The sequence below is a fragment of the Camelina sativa genome, chromosome 1, assembly GCF_000633955.1.
Source record: "Camelina sativa cultivar DH55 chromosome 1, Cs, whole genome shotgun sequence".
Taxonomy (NCBI): Eukaryota; Viridiplantae; Streptophyta; class Magnoliopsida; order Brassicales; family Brassicaceae; genus Camelina; species Camelina sativa.
The window spans coordinates 11,640,470-11,662,447 of record NC_025685.1 but is presented as its reverse complement, the minus strand read 5'-3'; the positions used below and the strand labels follow the sequence as shown (position 1 = coordinate 11,662,447).

General features: G+C 31.1%; 2 protein-coding genes and 1 pseudogene across 2 annotated transcripts; 1 reads left to right on the top strand and 2 right to left on the bottom strand.

Annotated features, from left to right (window-relative positions):
• LOC104788130 lies at nucleotides 3,798-5,992 on the top strand. Its single transcript, XM_010513824.2, has one exon. The coding sequence runs from the start codon at nucleotides 4,263-4,265 to the stop codon at nucleotides 5,847-5,849; it is 1,587 nt and encodes a 528-aa protein (XP_010512126.1). The 5' UTR covers nucleotides 3,798-4,262; the 3' UTR covers nucleotides 5,850-5,992.
• On the bottom strand, nucleotides 15,779-19,231 carry LOC104788122 (ethylene receptor 2-like). The gene is made up of 3 exons (XM_010513815.2): nucleotides 18,744-19,231; nucleotides 16,554-18,344; nucleotides 15,779-16,471 (listed from the first exon to the last, which is right to left on the bottom strand). The coding sequence occupies exons 2-3, from the start codon at nucleotides 18,306-18,308 to the stop codon at nucleotides 15,920-15,922; spliced, it is 2,307 nt and encodes a 768-aa protein (XP_010512117.1). The 5' UTR covers nucleotides 18,309-18,344; nucleotides 18,744-19,231; the 3' UTR covers nucleotides 15,779-15,919.
• The window catches only part of LOC104788114, an 8,444-nt pseudogene continuing 7,736 nt past the window's right edge, over nucleotides 21,271-21,978 (bottom strand).

Below are 21,978 nucleotides of genomic sequence, written 5' to 3'. Positions count from 1 at the left end.
TGTTTCCATGAATGAATGAAAACCAAGTAGNAAAAAAAAAAAAAAAAAAAAAAACATTACGTCTTAATATAAAGTAAAGTGGAAAATGAAAAGAAAATTACAAAGAAAAAGGAAAAAAATACATACTTAAAGCCTACTTTCAATCTTCATAAACCAGGAAAACAAAAAAACATGAAGAACTCTTCTATCATATCCGTAGTAATTGTGGTTTTCTTCATTTCCTCGTCAGGTAACTATTCTTTTCATTTGTTATGATTGTTTGTTATATTACTTTCATAATTTGACTTAATATCGGGTTGTGAAATATATTGTTGTGTTCTTGATTGGAACTTAGAAAAGACTAAACTTAAATATAAAAGTAAGGAATAGATTCATTCTGTAAAATAGTTAATATATTTTGGCTTTGATAGATAGAGAATGGGAAAATTTGTACGAGACGCAAAAAAATGTTATGGTCGATAGGCTTGTTCTCGTGAAGACAAATGCAAAGAACAGTGCATGGCTACATACAAAGGAGATGGAACCTGTCATGTGTATATATTATTTTACTTCTTTGCCTACTCCGGTAGTTTCTTATATGTGCGATTGCAAGTTTGATTGCTAATCAGACCATTCTTATTTAATCCGTTAAATCTTATGATAAAGCAATAAATTAATTCTCTTTTTTTTTGAGATTTTATAATCATTTTTGTATTGTTTATTATTCACAGATTAATTATTTCATTTTATAAACTTTGATGTTTTCAATAAGTAAGTATTTGACATGAGTTAAAATTCTACTTAACGAATACATGATTTACTTGAGTTGCATCATCCTTGATCGAGCACCGGGCCTCCTCCATGCATGCTAATGGTCTTTAAACTTCCAACAAAACAAAAATTTTCAATTAGGGTACTAAATATCACAAAGAAAATTAAAAGATTTAAGACACAATTTGCGAGTATTTGCCTAAAATTCCAGATGTGCATGGTAATTTATAGTTGATTATTTCACATATGTAATAGATCACATATGTAGACGATTAAAGAAAGACGATCAATCCTTCTCTTAATATTGCTACATCTCCATCAAAAATTGACAACGGTTGGTTAAAACCACCAAGAATAAGTTCTAATCATAGCATTTCTTGAACTTGAAAAGTAGTGATACATTAACTTTTTTGAGAAAGTAAACTTCTCAAATGGATATATAGGAGATATCCAAAGACAATTTCCCTCATCTTACATTATTTCCATTTCGATGGGTGAACTAAATTGGGCCTTAATAAAGAAATGGACCTTATTTTGAGAAAAAAAAATCTTTGGCCAGCAAATCTCAATAAAGTATGTCTGATCTTGATTTGGTAAATGGTTATGGTGCGACCAATGGATTATATCCCTTATTATCGTATAATCGTATCCAATTCACTCGACTTATCAAAGATTAGTAAGCGAATAATAGTTTAAGTATCAGTCGTGATGCATGTGCCAAGGGTCCAAATAGAAACCACCAAAATCTTAATGTGAAATTGACAAATAATAATAATATATATTATGAAAGAGAGCTAACTCTCTCCGTATGAGTCACACGTCAACAGTTGAGAGAATGCCAAATGTTTGTCATTCTTAAAAGCAAACAAATCTAAACTAAAAGGAATATGAAACATCTTTCATGTCTTATATTCTTTTTTTTTATATTTCTAACAGTTTCAATATTTAACTAAATAATTTAGAGAGGTTTAGAATATGTCTTACGAAAATAGATGCATCACCAAAAAGCAAAAAAGTGTATTAGGAGTGAATCAAAGAGCCACTTCTCACTCTTGGTGTAAACCATGAACATATGGTTAACGCGTTACAATTTTGTCAATAGTTTGAAGAGTTGCAGCAGTGATCGTCATATTGGTTAATATTGTAGAGAAATTCATGAAAGTTTGTCCCTAAAAAATTAAATTTTTATATATGAAGAAGAATGGAATTTTGTTCACTATCAAATGGAAGGTAGTTGAATAAAATTGTAGAATGTTAGTTTAGAAAAATACAGAGACAAAGAGGAAGGTAGTTGAATAAATTTATAAATGTTGGTATTTATATTCTAATATTTAGAAGTTGTCAAAAAGAAAATTATATAAACTTCTTATAAAAAAATTGTATAGTTATATTCAAGAAATTGAGGAGCTAACATGAATGTAAAATTAGTTAACCAAAAACCTATTTGTTACAAAATATGTATCCTTATCAAACTTTTATTTGATATATTTTTTGACGTTTTAGTCAAAAATTGTAGACTGATTAAATCTCTCAAAACAAAGTTGTTCATGCATGTATCTAATCATTCAATTACAAAATAAGAAAACTTATGTGAAGTATTAAAAAAATAAATATCAAATTAAATTTTTCAAAATTTTACAATTTAAAAAAACAAAAATAATCTTTACATATATTAGAAAAACGATAGCAAAATTATTTAAGAAACGGTAAGTCATAAGCCTACGCATAGCCCACATATATTCATCTAGTAAAAATAATAATGGGACTAAAGTTGTTGGCTCACCACGCTCTAGTTGTATTCTATAAGTGAGATGATATTTATAGAATAATACTAACGTATGTGCTTGTGATTTATAGTCGTCTAAGACTTATTTGCAATATCACACCATTTATATTTTACAACGACAACAACATAATAGCAGTAGCAATATAATAAACTTGTATGTTTATTCATTACTTTTATGCTTATTTTAGTGGATATGTTTGAGATTATTTGTTTGTAGTGTTAAAATATAGATTTAAGAGAAACTTGTGAACTTTATTGCGAAATAATATTAAAAATATTTGACGATTAGGAAATCCCACTGAGATGAGAATCATCAACATGTAGTATTCTTATATGTTGTCTCTATATGCTTTGTCTCGTCTTCACATGAAGAATTTTTTTTTAAGTCACCAACAACTCCTCACCTCAACTAATTTATCCTCTAGAATATTTTATATAATTATTTCTTCTCTAATCGAAAACATTTCAAACACGACACAACGAATTTGAATATATATATAACAATTATAATTACGTGTTGACTAAATATAGCACTTTACTTTTAATCTTTAGATTTTTCTTTCAAATTAGGTCAACGAAACAAAATTGGTTTTGAAAAGATGGAGAAAAGTTGAGATTTTCTTATGTTTTTGTGAGTGTAAATTAGGTAATCTTTACCCGACAAAAAATCCAAAGATAATGGAGACAACAAGAAGAACATCATCGGTCAAACAAATTCTTTTTTTTAAGTGCTTACTGTTTTCCTATGTATTGGTCTCAAGTTATGATGATGTCAATACACATACAAAATAGGTTATTAATTATTTTACCGTTTAGATTTCTATACATTTTCTAAAGTTTCATCTAATTGGAAAAAATGATGTAAACGAGAAGCTACATTTTTTTTTTCTGTTGTTGAAAATTTACAACATTTCCAAAAATTACTGATATTTTTTTTTTCTAACGAAATACAGAAAATACTTTATACTATTATATGTTTGAACCTTTTAAAACATATAATTTTTCAATTAAGAAAATACAATTTATTCGTTTTAACATTAATCACAATTTTTTCGGATCATCTTCTAAAATAACCCATAAATTTACAAAACTAAACAAATATTTCAAAGTCAGTAAACAATTAACCAATATTTAAAAATAAATTAGTAAACCAAATTGAAATTTTAAAAAGAACATTTAGTGGAGCAAGTACGAGCTCGAGCTGCACATCACTCCCTTTCAAAAAAATTTAATAACAACAACTCTCTCTTCTCTCTCTCTCTCTCTCTCTCTCTCTCTCTCTCTCCCTCTCTCTCTCTCTACTCCACTTTTTTCTCAAAATCAAACCCAAATTTCACAACTTTCAAAATCCTCTCGCTCTTTTTCTACATCTCTCTGTCTCTCTTACAAGAAGTTTACGAGTTGGGTCCAAAGTTGAAAGTTTCTCTCTATCAAACCCCTTCTCCTTCTTCCTCTTCACCACTTTTACTTTGTCACAGTTCCTCAAAAAGCTCACGCCAATTCCAACATCATATCACATGAGTACCGCCCATGATACCCAATGATTAATCCCTTTTCATGCGCGAATCCCACTTCATTCCTTCGTTTCTCGATAAAGCTATGTCTTAGTCCAAACACCCTTTTCTTTTGCCCCCTGGATCTGTTCTTAATCTTCAATAAAGATTCAAACTTTATTTGAAAATTGTACTATTTCCTCTGTCAAAGTTTCGATTTTTATTTGAACACCATGGTTACAGAAGCTTGGATTGTGAAAATGAGAAACCAAGTAAGTGCTAATCTCAAACACGCTCTTCTCCTTGAATCTTCAACAACTAAGAAAACCCCTAAAAGCTCTTCTCTTCCTAAACAAACCATTGGAATCTTATCTTTCGAAGTAGCTAACGTTATGTCCAAAACCATTCACCTTCACCGTTCTCTCTCCGATACAGAGATCTCTAAGCTCAAATCCGAGGTCTTTCGTTCTGAAGGAGTTACGAATCTTGTTTCTTCAGATGAGAATCACCTTCTTGACCTCGCTGTCTCTGAGAAGCTTGATGATTTGAGCCGTGTAGCTAGCGTTGTGTCTAGGCTAGGTAAGAAATGTAACGAACCTGCTTTACAAGGATTTGAGCATGTTTATGAAGATATAGTGAATGGGGTGATTGATTTTAGGAAGTTAGGGTTCTTGGTTAAGGATATGGAGAGTATGGTTAAGAAGATGGAGAGGTTCGTGAATGCTGCTTGTAGTTTGTATTGTGAGATGGAAGTGGTGAATGAGCTTGAACAAGCTGTAGTGAAGCTTCAACGAAGTCAGCAGCATCAAGAGAGTGTTAAAGCTTTTGAACAGAAGCTTATGTGGCAGAGACAGGACGTGAGGAGTCTTAGAGATGCTTCGTTGTGGAACCAAACTTATGATAAGGTTGTTGAGATGTTGGCTAGAACGGTTTGTACTATCTATGGTAGGATTGAAACTGTTTTTGGGGGTTTGGGTTTGGGTTTGAAAAAGGATGTGACTTTGAAGAGAGATCGTAGCAAGAATGAAGCTAGTAAGGTTACTAACTCAAGATCTGTTGCGGGTTTTAAGGATTCTAGGAGAAGTGAAGCAGAGGAGTTTACGCGTGCAGGGGATTTCAATTTCCCTTGTGGAACTAATCCTGGGAGGATGTTCATGGAATGTCTTGCTATGAATAGCTCTACTATTGGTGATGATGATGAAGATGATGCTCGTATCAGGATTCCTCTGAACACAGCTCTAGTGATTCGGACTAGTAAGTTTGGTTTCAAAAGCAGGTTAACTCAACATGCTTCAGCTTCAACGATTGGAGGATCCGCTTTATCTTTGCACTATGCGAATGTTGTGATTGTGGTAGAGAAGCTTCTCAAGTATCCTCACCTAATAGGCGAGGAAGCAAGAGATGATCTTTACCAAATGTTACCAACGAGTTTGAAAACAACGCTCAAGGCTAATCTCAGATCATACTTGAAGAACGTTTCCATCTACGATGCTCCTCTAGCTCATGATTGGAAAGAAACTATAGATGGGATACTTTCTTGGCTTGCACCTTTAGCTCACAACATGATCCGGTGGCAGAGTGAACGCAACTTCGAGCAGCATAATCAGATTGTGAAGCGAACGAACGTTCTTCTACTTCAGACACTTTACTTTGCTGATAGAGAGAAGACTGAAGCTGCGATTTGTAAGCTTCTTGTAGGGTTAAACTACATTTGCCATTACGAACAGCAGCAAAACGCATTGCTGGATTGCGCGAGTAGCTTTGATTATGAAGATTGTTTCGAGTGGCAGAGCCAGTGCCGTGCAGCTTACTTGGACTAACAGTTTGGGAGTTTTTAGTGTTGTTTTATAGATACATTTGTTTATGATTCAACACAATGTGAATATCTAAATCTCTAAGTTTCGTTTGCATACATAAAAAATGATTGTGGAATTGAAATTAAGTTGTTGATTACTTTAATCTTTGAGATGGTTTAAAATTTTAAGTCATATAGTTAGATGTGTGTTGAAGAATCTGAGGTTTTATGAAGACATGTAATTAAAGCCAACCCAACAAGAGAGAGATATGTTAGGTGATGAAGGCATTTAATCAAGAGGGAGATTTGGTGGAGAAAAGTGCTGTGCATTGATGTTTTATTGAACCAAACCAAACCAAAGCTTCACATTTTTGTGGTTGAGATTTTTATTTTGTCAATGATGAGAATTTCCTCCTTTCATTTATTATTCCCAATGCCATTGTTATCAGTAGTCAGCTCTACATAACACACAACCCAAATACATAATGCTAGAGAACCCAAATACATAACATAATGCTAGAGAAAAACATGCCATAAGCTATAAAAGCAAGGGATGTCAAATGACGAAGTAGTGTTCCGAACAGACCTCTCGCACTACAATGCTCGTTAGTTTTCATACATTTTGTATCAAAAAATTTAGTTTTGTCCTCCAAAGTGATATGGAAAAAGGACAATATTTTCCATCCAATGTTAGCAAAGTTAAATTATGCAATTTTAAAAATCGTCAGATTTTATCTTATATATAAACTAGAATAGGACATGTGCTCTATTTGTATTTTTTTAAAATTAATAAATATAGCATATATTGTTATAAGTTCTATATTGTTATTTTTATTATATGTCATAAAAATATGTTTATGTATATTTTTATTATGTATATCCAGATTTTTTCTCTTATTCTGTATTTTTTTTTACTTTGTAAAATTTGTTAATATTGTGGAAAGTGTAAGAGATTTATTTAGATGATTAGGTATAAGAAAATGATTTGTTTAGAAATTTGTTATGAAATGATGTATATATATTTGTTATTCACTTGTAAGGAAATGATGTATATATATTTATAATATTACAAATAATAACTTTCAGTTGTGATATTTATTAAAATAGTAAGGGTTTATTAGATAAATTTTAGAAATAAAATGTTATATTAGCAAATGTACTTCCGTTTTAATAAGAAGGAGATTTTTTTCTTCTTAGTTCATAAACTCTCAATTATGCCATAAAAACTAAAAAACATGTCTTACAAAATGAGAAACTCATAAAAGCAACTAGGGTTAGTTCTACTTCATATAGAGCATTGCATATAAACATCCACTCTGCAAATTAAGACAAATATTCTCATTTTCTCTGTATATCACAAATGGTACTCAGTCAGATCTTTGTTCGATTTCAGTTCATATGATTTCACGATATCATTTTCTCTTCATTCATTTTATCTGATCTTTATTCGTGTTTCTAAAATTGTAGTTGTAGTAGTGAATTTTTAATGTATATTTTGTTTGCTTAAATTATATTCTTTTTTTGTTTTTTTTTGTTTTTTTGTAAAGGAGATATAACTTTGGATCGTGACAATATGATGCATTTTTACTGGAATCTCAATACTACCTCTACCTGAGATATATCATATTCATTCCTTGTTTGATAATATCAACATCCTTTCATGCTTATCATAAATTTTGTAATACGAGTCGTGGCATATGGTGATTTAGTCAAAATGTTCGTAACTGCACCTTTGGGGTTATATACTTAAATGTGTGTCCAATAGACATAAAATTTGCATTTTGTAACAAATCATTTGAAAAGTCTCAACGACATATTCGTCCACCATATCAGATTTTCTTTTAAAAATTTCACCAAGTAATTATAAACTTCATCTCTACACTTTATTTATAAGATATTTATTTCTCTCTCAGTCCCTCACTTATGAGTGTAAGCTTGATGTTGCTGATAGTATGTTAGAAGACCAAATGTGTTTGACAGTTTATAATATGTTCGTATTAAAGGTAAGTTTACTAGTTACAAAAAAAATATGCACAATATTTAAACATATGCTTTAAATTACATCAACATATGGTTTTTTAAAGAAAAAATTGATCTCATAGTTAAATTTTGACCCAAAAAAAAGAGAGAGAGAAAATATAATATAGTTTATAAAATTGTTAGGTAGCTTTACTTTAAAATATGAATTATCCTCCTAAAAATGAGACCACTTCATAAGAAATTAATTTTTGACAAAAATATCATTCACTGATTGACAAACTTAAGAAAATTAGATTAATTTTTTATTTTGATTATCTTAATTTTCTTATATTATGCTAATCACTAATTTTAACGCATTAAAATTTGTCTATTCTAATCACTCTTTGTATAATTTTTTAAAATATGGTTATAATAAATAATAATTGCAATTAAATTGCAAATATTTTCCTTATTAATTGCACATATTTTCTTATTAAAATTATTAATATAATGGATAAATTCCTATTTAACTTAGTAATATAATAGATTACTTTTGGTTTCATATACTTTTCAAAAATATTAATTGTAATCTTTTTATTTTTAGGAATTTTTAGTTTTCCTGTAATTTTTAAATAAAAATAAATTTTACACATGTTACAATATTATCCATTTACTTGACACATGTCGCGATTATATGAATTACTAACTTTGAAAACTAAGATTTATAAAATCTTGTAATTAATTATTTCAAAAATTTAGCCACATTCAACAGTTACCATTTAAATTTAAATTTATTCAACCAAATTTCATAAAAAACCACAAATAAATTTAGCTAGATTCCAAAACTTAAATTCAGCTTAATTTAGCGGTTACCCATTTAGACTCATATCTGAGTTCAGAGAAAAAAAAACATGATCATCTTGTTTAGTACAATTTTATAACTATAAAACAGTAGTACCCATGTGAAAAAAAAAAAAGTTGGGCCTTGGCTTATCGGTTTTGGGCTTCAATATATCGACTAAAGAGCTAGATCAACATCAGTAACCTGAACTATATAATTAAACGCACATGCATTTATTTTTGTCTCTAGTCACACAATGAGAGAGTATGAGACCGTGAATTCTTTTTCCTTTAAGCCAAGGATTAAGAGAGAACCACAAAATTCTGCGTGATGTGATCACAGTTCACATACGATGTATACTTTCTTTTGGGTTTAATCACATTATTCGAAAAAGAGAAATGATTAACATATGTCTTGCTCCCTTTTGGTATTTTGTTCAACTTCGAATCTAATGAATTAATAGACACCGGACATGTATCTATTTGTGAGTATATATATATATACTAGTTGATGGTGAGATGATATTCACATTCCGGAATCTTGAGAGAATTTTCTACTCTTAGCAAATCATTTGAATCACTTGGTCAGCTATTTTGACTAGCGGCGACCACATTAGTCTTCATCTTGTAGCCCAAGCCATTATTATCATTTCTCCTTCATGATAGAATTTTTTTTTTGGTCAACTAATACTAACCTAATAGATATTATCATCATTAAAAAAAAGTCACTTGTGAAAAAATAACTAACAGAATTATCTAAATGTCACAAGTTTCTAAGATCCTATACTTTCTATATAAAACACAAGTCAGAGGTAATTAACTTATTATAAGTATATTAATGTTACCACATAAGTTTAACACATTAGTAAATAATTATATTACGCCAAAAAAAAAAAAAATCTATCATGAAGGAGAAATTCTATCAGTACATTAAATATTATTTACACATTACTAAATTATAAATAAAATTGTCAAAAAAAAAAATTATAATATGTTATAAACCACTCTAATTTTCTCCTTGTTCATCATCCCTGTCTAAACGATGGCTCAAGATTTTTCCGGTAAGTCTTTTGCTCAAAAGTTCTTTGTTTGATATCCGATCGATCTATGATGCTAAAAGAAACTAGCGGATCTCTAATCAGATACGTTTCTGGGGGAATTTGTTGTTTTATTTGTGAAACCCAAGCGTGTTTTGGGACGTCACTACAAAAAAATGTGTAAGTTGTATCACTTAAATTGTATCACAAAACTAAATGATATAATATTAAATTATTTATTGATAAGTGAAGCAAATATATATGACTTAGCATCAATTATTACAACTGATATTATAATTAACTATTTTGGCATCAATTAATTAAAATTGATTCAATTTCTATTATATTGTGTCACTTTTATAAAATTGATGTAAAATATAAATTTACATCATTTAGATAATTGATGTATCTATTCATTTTTAATAAAATCATTTTTTTAAAACAACACAAAATTTACATCAATCAAAACTGATGCTAAAATAAATTACATTAATAGCATTAATAAATTAAATATTTTTTGACAACAAATTAATGAAAATTTAGAAGATAAATATATAAAAAATTGAATCCTAATTATTATATAAGAAAATTACGTATCTAATAAAACTAAAAAATATTTTTCTTTTTGTTTTGTATGTATTGTTTCTTTATCTTCAGATTATTACAAATCTTAGCTAACCTAATAATTGGGTTTCTCATTTACAATCGTAGATTTTTTTAGATACTGATTTTGAAAAAATAAAATTTTTATAATGAACAAATTTTCCTTTTTAAAATATCAAAATATATAAGATCTGATTTTGTTTCTTTTCTCACCCACGATCTTTCTTATCTGCCCACAACCATCTTAATGTTACTATATTATCTCCAAAAATATTTCTTGTACCAAATCTCTCTCAGTTCTCTCTGGCCTCTTCTTTATTTTATTGTTCTTGAGTTTCCGTTTCGTAACTATGGCTAACTGTTCAGTATTTTCTCATTTTTGTTCATTACTCAGGCGGCAAATCCATCATGAGCGTTGTTATTGTTACAAACAACCGAAACAGTTTTGCAGTTAAATCCATCATAGGCGAGAAAGAAAATTGGGAATTGTGTATTTGTCTTCACGGTTTGGGAAAACAAAAGTAAGATATTCTAAAATTTTCTACATACAATTATTGTTTTAATTGAGTTAAAGTATTCTACAATTTAGATTTTTTTTTCTTTTTACTGTAATCTAAATTTGCAGATAAATGTCCTCAACTACAATGATAATTCAAAGGTTCATAATCATGATCATGACTACATGTAGAAGACAAGAACCAGAAGAAAGAATGAAAGTTTTCAAGATTGATGAAAAAAGATGTGATGCTAAATCATGTTTGTGATTGTTTATTTCTATTATTTTTAGTGATGTATTGCAAAAATCTTTCAAAGATTTTATTTCAATTGAAAAGGAGTGATTTTAGGAGAAAATTTTGACATAGCAATTAATGGATGAACAGAAATTTCTGAAAATATTTAAACTAATATATTTTTTTTTGTTTTTAAAATAATATATTACGTTCATTTTAGGTTATTTTCAACTGATACAAATATTACTATCAGTTATCATAAGTGATACAATTATTATAAGTATTTATGAAATTAAAACTATTTTTTTTGAACGATTATTTATAAATGATATAAATATTTTACATCACTTTTTATAATTGAAACAAAAATATTAACATCATTTCTATTAATCGATGTGAAATTTAAATCACTTTTTGCAATCGATGCAAATTAACATCGATTACAAAAATCGATACAAATATTTTGAATATTAACATCAGTTTAAAATAAATTGATACAAATTATTTGCATCAACAAAATATAAATCATTCATTAAAGTGATGTAAATTATTTTTACATCATTTAAAGGTGATGCAGATATTTAAAATAAATGATGTAAAATAAGCTTTTTTTTGTAGTGCGTGGAGGATTACCCACTCCTTGCTGATCGCGATTTGCGTTGGTTTCGTCAGCTTCTCAAAGAACGTCTCAAAAAAATGGGTTTCCGTCGTGGTGATGTGTCAATTAGGGCTTACGCTGAGGAGGAGAAAACGGATGAAGTGGTGCGTCGCTATACGGATGCAGGGATCATCTACGTACCCAAAGGTGATAAATATCAGAGACTTTCTCTCATGTATGCCGACATTAGTCAGTGGGCATGTAGAAATCACGACGTCTCTTATTATAATCCAATTGTTTTGATGGTAATCGCCAACGACAACGACCTCCCCGATGAAGACACTTTGTATTATTATATTCTTGAAAGCTTGTCTTTTTTCTTAGTATTGGCTCAAAAACATCGGCCACTTCCTATCGTACATGAAGCATGGTTTTGGGATAGGCTACTAGACGGAGAACTGCCTATGCCCCGCAAGGAATTATGCAAGCTAATTTCCGAGTTTTCAGATACATAGTTTCCTGAGTGCACCCCCCGGCGCCAGCTAAGTCTTTCTTTTTTTTTTTTGCCGTGGCCATGTCATGTCTCCTTGTGTTTTGTGTTTGAATAACCAATAACCTCTTATCAACTTTTCGTCTCTTGCAATTCAAATGTAATACAAATACACAATAACAATATGAGTATGTAATGCACATATAATCAGGTGCACTAGAAAACATGAGAGACTACCAAGACTAAGACACCAGGGGTCTAAATGGTGACACTAATTTGTAGAGGTGGGCATTTCGGTTAAACTTCGAGTTCGGTTTGGGTTCAATTCGGTTTGGTCTATTCGGTTTTCATAAAACTCTAACCAAACTCAACCGAACTTGGTTTGGTTTGGTTTGTGTTTGTGTCAGTTTATGTTCGGTTCGGTTTGATTCGGATCGGTTTTAATTCGGTTCAAAAAAATCAATTAATGTAACAAACAAATTCATTGTCCTTTGATATCCTAAAATAATCAACAAGTTATATAAGTTGAATAATTTAAATAAACCATGAAAAAAGGAAATCCTAAAAAAACCCAACCATGTTAAAATCAAATGCCTAATTACTAGAAGTTTAGTAGAAAATAAAATTGAAAAAAACCAGCAACAACAATGTAACATAACAATCTTCCATGAAAACAGAGAAGAGAGGAAGTGAGGAACTAGATATGAATTTGCTTGGAGGTCTGTAAAGTTTTACACTTTAGAACATTGGGTTAGAAACAATTAAACTCGATTCTATATTAATTAATTCATTAGAAACATATTAAAAAAAAAAATCAAACGTGTGCAAGAGGGAGCAATCAGCAAATGCAATCATGGGTATTACTGTGAGATTACATATTTACAAATCTAATTAACATAAATACATTGGGTTATTGGTTTGGTTCGGTTTTTGTTAAGGAAAAACATAATCAAATGGTTTGAGGGTATATATGGGTTTGGTTTGGTTCGGTTCGGTTAAAATGCTCACCCTACTAATTTGAGGAATTATCGAGGAAAAGTTGAGGATTTTTTTTTGGTCACATCATTTTACACCCATGAATATTTGATGACTTTTTGTCACATCATTTGGTTACAAAATATTTTAATATTTATAATGATTTTATCATTATTATGTTTTTAATAAATTATGAATACTTTCAAGTGTTAAAAAAAATTATGAATAATTTCATATTAGAAATCACTATTTCATAATTTTTATTAGAATAATTATATAATAAATTAGTTAATTTTTTAATGACAAATTAGTTATATTTTCTTTAAATAGGTTCATAACTAAAATTATCAAATGATTTTTTTTGTGTAAAACTATTTACAAAATTAACCTAATAACCAAAAGTGTAAATTTTTGAACTAAATAATTAATTTTAATTGTTTAAATTTTTTACATGATTTGTCTAATGAGCCGGCCTATTTTAACCTAATGTTGACAAAAAAAGTTATATGATAATTAGGTCATCTCCTAAAAGTTTTTTAATATAAAAAATAAAAATAATAAAAATCAGGAGAGAGAGTTAAAAAAGTATCTTAAATTAGTTGTTTTAGAAAAAAATTTGTACATGTAATAGAAACTTTGTTTACATGTGTTTCATTTTATTGATTAACTTTATTTTACTATTAGAATATTAATTATTTTAGTTTTAGAAAACTCAGTTTAGTTTTTTACCGTTGAGGATGCTCTTATGCTTGATAAATCTTTAAATATGTACCTTAATGTTTCACCAATATCTACTTTTTAATGAATTATAGTTTATTTGCCAAATTACAATGTAATCTCAATAAAATTATTATTATATAATAATTTAAATAAAATATTTCCATTTGTTTAGTTCATTGATATTGTTGACAAAATTTGTTTAATTAAGTTTTTATAAGTTTATAACCTAAAAGAGACATGATTAACACATGTCTCGGTTCCTTTTGGTATTTTGTTCGATTTCGAATGGAATGAATTCATTTACACGGAACATGTTTCTATTTGTGAGTGGTGTATATATAAGTTGATGGTGAGATGATATTCACATTCCGGAATCTTGAAAGACTTTTCCACGCTTTGCAAATCATTTGAATCACTTGGTCAGCTATTTTGACTAGGGACGAAATAAAACAAATTTAGTCTTCATTAGTCTTCATCTTTTAGCTCAAGCCATTATCATTTCTCCTTCATGATAGAATTTTTCTGCTTGGTCAAATAATACTAGCCTATTAGATATTCCTCTAGATATATAATCATTATTATAAAAAAACAGTCACTTATGATTTATGAGAAAAAAAAAACTAACAACAATATCTTAATAACACAAAGTTTCTAAGATCCTATACTTCATATATAGTTAAAACAACTAACTTTGTATATGAGTATATTAATAACTTGATAATGTTACCACATAAGTTTAACACATAATATAAGTAGATTAACACATTAGTAAACACATTTCTTACTTCTTTATTTCTGAAACTTGTTTTATTCGAAATAATTTAGTAGACGGTTGGATAATAAAATATTTAGATATTTTATATTTGCAAGTAAAATAAAGGGTAAGGATCTATTTGGATATGATTGTTTTTACTGTAGTTTTCAGATAATTAGTATTTTTTCACTAATGATTTATTACTATTCTGTAAAGATTGTCGGGTTCGAAGAAACAAATATATAAGCACAAGTGGGTTTGTTGATTATATAAATGGCAAGTTATGTTAACCCATCTCTGATCTCTCCCCCTCTAGATTCACTTTCTCCAAATCCAATCCACTTCTACTTTATCGTTTAGTTTAATAGGCTCGAGGAATGTGCTGTTTAGTTTCTAATAGTATATAGATCTTCACTAGTCCAGGGGGCATGTATCTAAAACAATTTCTAATATATATTCTGATTTCAACTTCAACTAGTAACTTAATAAAGTCACACATTTCTATTCCGATAATTCTTACTTTTGAAAAGTTTACATAGTGGCAGACGACATTAATCAAGGTCTTCTGAAAAGGTAAATTACGTATCCAATTAATGCTTAATTTTTTGATCAAAACTTTTAAAATGGAAAAGAAATTAGATAGGAAATATTTCAATATTAACAATATACGTAAATATAAAATTGTCTATTAATCTTAAAATAATAACTCCAGTTGTAGTTCATAAGTAAGAAATACACAAATCTAAAATATCATATTCAATTTTTGTAATTTTTTGTTTTCTAATAAAGGTTGGAGCCACTTACTGAATTTGTTCTTTCTTATATAAATTGACAACATGTCACGTGCTTACAATACTTATTCTCAATTTATGTATTCCTCTTTGTTAAGTGTTAAACTTTCTTTCCAAAAAGATTGTAAGGGGAAAAAGTTGATCCAAACAAAAATTAACAAAATAATATGACGAAAAAAAAAACACATAAAAAGCAAAATAACTAAATAAGAATCAAGAAATTATAAAAAAATATATATATATTTTGATTTAATCATAAAACCGTGATTCCCGTATACGTAAATTTATTAGCAAGATTGATTCTGTATATGTAAGTTAAAAACCGTATGTAATTTGTTAGTCCATCTCCATTACCTTTGATAACGTTTCTGCTTTTAATATTTTAAGCTGTGTTCTTGAGACCCTACGAAATACTAAGATTCAATTTCGTTGGGTCCTAATGAGAAAAAGAACAAAAACTAGAAAAGACATAAATCATTGAGATATGGGTGGTATATAATAACAATTTCGTTTTGATATATTTGACATAAAATCTATGGTGTAAAAACTAAAAACAATGTTGTGAAACTTTTGAATGTAGAAGAAGTTGTGACCAACTTAGAGAAGTTGGTCAGCTTGTAACAATACTCTTCGGAGTTCACTCTCCATAACTCTTAACACCACTGGCTTTCTCACAACTCCATTGATTCCAATCTGTGCACACTTATCCCACATTTCTTGGTCTAAGCTCACTGTCGTCGCCACAATCAATGGCCAAGATCGGCTCCTGATCCTCATGGCCACTTCATAGCCGTCCATCTCTGCCATTTGAAGATCAAGCACCACCACTTGGAACGAAGTAGAAGAGGAGGATGAGGTAGGAGCAATAGCAGTGAGGCAATCGAATCCAGAGGATACCGCGGTTACATCGCAACCAAGTTTTTTTAAGAGTTTACGCGTAACCGCTCGGTTTGAATCATTGGTGTCTACCAATAAAACTTGCAAGCCACGTAATACAGAATTTGAATGAGGGTGAGCGTGGTGGTCAGGAGCTGGGAGCTCGCTGGATCCATGGACTGAAATGGGTCTGCGTCGAAACCGGAGGAGCAACGACATGGTCTCTGGTGAACCGTCCGAGCCAGGGACCACCGAGATATTCCCATGAATCAACTGCACACATTATCAAAGAACCCATAATAAGTACTCCTAATGTTTGAGAACTTTAGAAATAGATATGGACGACGAAACTCACCTGCACCACTTTCTTACAAACACCAAAGCTTAGATCTTGTCCTAAACCATAGCCGCTGGAGAATCTCATATCACCAACATCTTGATGATCTCTTGACGAAACAGAAGCAAATGATTGAGAACTCGAATCATCAACCTCTACATTCATTTCAAATCTTATATACACATCTCCATCTGCTGAAGAAGCCGGTGATCTCCACGCAGCCCATCTTTGATCACTCCTGTCCAAGCTTCCTCTTTCTTTCAAAACCTTAAACATCAATGAAGACCTTTCTTGACGTTTTCTAGGCTTTACTAAACTACCAACCATATGAAGTATCACTTGAAAGACTCTTCTCTCGTCTCCTACTACACTATCCGGCAAAGACTTCTCCGCGTCAACCAAGAACCTGAACCCGTTGTATAGACACAAACATCTCGTCATACAAGCTGCTTCATGGATGGTACGATGAAGACTAAACGGTTTCATCTCCGTACCAAATCTACCATCATTTACATCCATCGAGTCCCCAACCAAATTAGACATAACGTTCCCCGTTTTCACCATCGTGTCAACAATAATCTTTTGCTCATCACTCAACTTCTCGTCCTGAATCATCGACAGTAGTCCGAGTATCGAATGCATCGGACGCCTCATCCCTTCACTCATTGTCTTCTGAAACGTGTTCCTCGCTTGGCTCGCCCTCAACGCGTCTCTTTTAGCCATCTGCAACGCCCTGTTCTGTTCCGCAAGCTTCTCCCTCATAAGCTGAGACTCCTCAAGAACCGCTGCATGATCTAACGCAACCGTTACTTGATCCGCCACAACTTTAACAATCTCAATATCCTGATAAGTCCAATCCCGTGGCTGCCCGCTAGGTAACACACAGACAAGTATCGCATAACTCGGCTCTCCATTACAATCAGACACACGAAGCATCGGCATTCTAATGGCAGCCACGGGACCAATCTCACTAACATCCCCACCGCTAGCTCGAGCAATGGACGAGTCCACACTTAATATATTAACTTCATCACTCTCCCTAATACTCACAACATCCAAATCCTCCATAGACACAGAACAACCACCCCTCCCTCTCAACTCATGAGTCAAGTTCAGCTCTGTTTTACCTTCGTTCGGCATCCACACCGCGCAGTTCTGAAGGTCCAGAGTCTTGGAAAGCTCAACCAAAGTAGTGTAAAGAATCGTATGACGATCCAACGACTTACGAATCTCTTGAGTAAGCATACGAACATGAAAGCCAGTCTCTTTCTTAATCATAATCAAACCAACTTCACGTCCAAGCTCATGAGCCTTCTTCTTAAGCATAAACTCCCTAACTTTGACTTTCAAAAGCAGAGGAATCAGAGTGATAAGCGTGATCGCAGTAGCGCAAGAGACCAAAGCAGTCAACATCTTGAAAACAGTCAACGCCACCATCAATCTAAACGGATGAGCAGAGTAAGTCCAACCATGGAGGAGATGAGTCATACCACAGAGAACAATGAAGGCGATGAACTCGAAGAGTACCCATTTAAATGGAACGTTTGAACAGCTTACGAAGTAGAGTAACTCAATTGGGATTGAGAAGTAAGCTACTGCGATTAAGAAATCGCTTACTCTTTGAGTCTCTAGTATGTTCTCTGTACTCCAGAAACTAGTTCCTTCGTCTTCGCAGTTACACCGTGGATAACCACCGCCGTTTATGGCTATCGCCGGCGAGATTAATATCACCATTGACAGTATCAAGAACCCAGAAGCTATTCCTGTAACCATCTTCGGAGAAAATGCTTATTCCATTAAACTCTGCAACTGTAAAACAAGAGAATTAACAAAGATTAAACAAGAAACAGAATGAAAAAAAATCAAAACTTTATCTTTGATATCAAACAAAAAAAAAACAGTAAAATTCAAACTTTGGAAATGTGTAAAACAGAGATTCACAAAAACCCGTTAGACAATTTGATTGAACGATTAAAGAGCTAAACAAATGTGAGTAAAAATCAAAACTTTTAACTTTTGTAAATTAAAATTTTTAAACTTTGCAAATGTGAAAAAGAGAGATTTATAAATATTTAAAAAAAAACCCATTAAAAACTAATACAATTTGATTCAACAAATTAGGTTACTAAAAAGGTGTAAAAATCAAAACTTTAATTAGAGTAAACAGTATAACAGAACATGCATACAAAATTGTAAAATTTGTAGTACCTGAAAGAGATAATATTGGACAAAAGTGAAACAGTTCTCAGATCTCATCGACCTGTGAAATTCCAACGCAGCGACGTACGAGAATCTTCCAATACTCTTCGGCATTCCGATCTTCCTCTCATTAGTAATAATTAACAACGACGACGAGGAAGAGAGAGAGTCAAAAACAAAACAAAAAAAAGACTCAGACAGAGAGAGAGAGAGAGAGAGAGAGAGAGAGAGAGAGAGAGAGTGAAGAGAAACCAGAAGAAGACTGTCTAAAAAAGTGAAGAGATAGCGACAAATCTGAAACTACTTTGAACTCATATTAAAAAAATAAACGTGCAAGTACGTTTTCGTTTTATATATGTGCTTGGAGAACTGATTATGTCACCGGGAACTTCGCATAACCGCCATAAGCCGCCGCCGTTGGAGAACAACAAAAGAGAAGTGTGTTAAAAAAAAAGGTTCTTGGAGCCGTTGGTTTTACAAAGGAAGGTTTTGGAGACTTCTTTATTCTCTCTCACTCTGATTTAGAAAATCTTAAAATAAAAAAAAGGACCCACTTGGTTTCTTACATGAACCGAACTTGGACGCTCTTTTGATTTTTCTTTTTGTTCACTAATGTGCATAAATTATTCATATATTAAACTTTTTTGTTATTTCCACAACTTGTATATCTAACTTATTACAAGCTGTAAAATTATAATAATCTAAATTTTATCAAAAATCCCGTATATCATGAGAATGGAGAAGAATAGAATAAAACTTTTTTTTTTTTAATGTTTTGTATTAAATGAGTAAAATATTTGATATATAGTATTGGAAACAATCAAGCCACATGACATGAATCTAGGAACCTAAAGTCCAAGAAAGGCATATAGAATTTAAAAGACCAAGGAGACTAGCTACTAGCTAGTAGTTATTTCTTAAATTAGCTTAATAGTAGTAATAAACAAAAGAGCATAAAATCTAACGCTAATCACTGTGTTTTGAAAACTGACACTAGTAGTAGTAAGGATAATTGATGAGATTATTCTAATCAAAATATTTTTTACAAAAAGGAAATATATAAAAATGTAACGCTTAAGATGTTTTTGATTAATCATATATGAGGGGGGGGGGGACCTACGAAAACTTAGATCTTTTTAATGTTTCCTTTCACCATACATGAATCTAAAGAGTAATGAGTATATAATTGAAACCACATTGTCGTTACTATTATTACCTTTCTTAACTTTTAGTTTTGGTGGTTTGACTCTAGTAATCGAAATTAGACCACAGAATAATGTACTATCCTCTCTATTCACATATCTATCAATTTCGAAAACATCATTGTTTTTATTTAAAGGGTTTCTACAAGTATATATATATATATATATATTTTTATTTAAATGAACCTAGAAGTTTTGAGACGACACGTTACCTAAGTTTTTGGGTTAAATCGTATGTATGTTAAGTAAAAGATTTTGCTATGCTTTTTGACTAAACCAAATAACGATTTTAACCAAAGTTTTGGTTTTGTCTATAGTCTATGACTCTTTTCTAAATGTTCATGTATGGCCAAGTAACGTATTGATAGGTCGCTTTTCAAAGACTATTATAAACACCCAGTTGAAACTGTTTATATCATAGGTTGTTGTAACTGCGACTATGTAATCAGACTTCAGTTTTAGTCACTGGACGTACTTATCTGTCCTACCATCTTCAAAAGTCTAGTATTGTACAAATAGAAAGAGTACAAAGTCTCAAACACACATAATTAACTTCTTGCAACAATCTAGAAATAAAACAACTTAAAAAGGCTCTTATGCATTCTTCTTGCTCAACAAGTAGTCGCCCACTGTCAAATGCAAATGTTCTCCTAGAACCACAGTCACAGGAGGTTGGTTTTCAATGCAGCTTACAGTTATCTGCCATACAAAACGGGTAGACATGTAAACAATTAATGTTATTATGAACTTGATAAGCATAGAATTGGTTTAGACTTGACATGATTTGTGAGAGTATATATATTTTTGTGGTTTAGGGGGTCAAACAAACCTTCCCATCTCCAGCTTGGATCTCTGACTTAAAATTTGAATAAGCCCTCAAGTNTCTCGTTACTATTATTACCTTTCTTAACTTTTAGTTTTGGTGGTTTGACTCTAGTAATCGAAATTAGACCACAGAATAATGTACTATCCCTCTCTATTCACATATCTATCATTTTCGAAAACATCATTGTTTTTATTTAAAGGGTTTCTACAAGTATATCTTTTTATTTTTTTTATTTAAATGAACCTAGAAGTTTTGAGACGACACGTTACCTAAGTTTTTGGGTTAAATCGTATGTATGTTAAGTAAAAGATTTTGCTATGCTTTTTGAATAAACCAAATAACGATTTTAACCAAAGTTTTGGTTTTGTCTATAGTCTATGACTCTTTTCTGAATGTTCATGTATGGCCAAGTAACGTATTGATAAGTCGTCTTTTTAAAGACTATTATAAACAGTAATCACCCAGTTGAAACTGTTTATATCATAGGTTGTTGTAACTGTGACTATGTAATCAGACTTCAGTTTTAGTCACTGGACGTACTTATTTGTCCTACCATCTTCAAAAGTCTAGTATTGTACAAATAGAAAGAGTACAAAGTCTCAAACACACATAATTAACTTCTTGCAACAATCTAGAAATAAAACAACTTAAAAGGCTCTTATGCATTCTTCTTGCTCAACAAGTAGTCGCCCACTGTCAAATGCAAATGTTCTCCTAGAACCACAGTCATAGGAGGTTGGTTTTCAATGCAGCTTACAGTTATCTGCCATACAAAACGGGTAGACATGTAAAATTTCATGTTATTAAGCACTTGATAAGCATAGTATTGGTTTAGACTTGACATGATTTGCGAGAGTATATTTTTGTGGTTTAGGGGGTCAAACAAACCTTCCCATCTCCAGCTTGGATCTCTGACTTAAAATTTGAATAAGCCCTCAAGTAATCCTGGAGCCTGGATGCAAATTTTTCATTCCCTGGAACAATCAATAGACTTGTTTAAGAAGAGCGAGAAATGAAGTAGCGATCCACTCTGATGAGATGGTGAATGGCTCACCTGAGTACAAAGCGAGAATAGCATCTTCATTGAACTTTAAAGATGGTCTAGCCAAACTTATCTTAAATGACAATTTAGATTCTTTCAATTCAAAATTCTCATCAGATACAATGACCTGCCAAAAATAACAGACAACACATTTAAGTTTCTACGGTGAAAAAA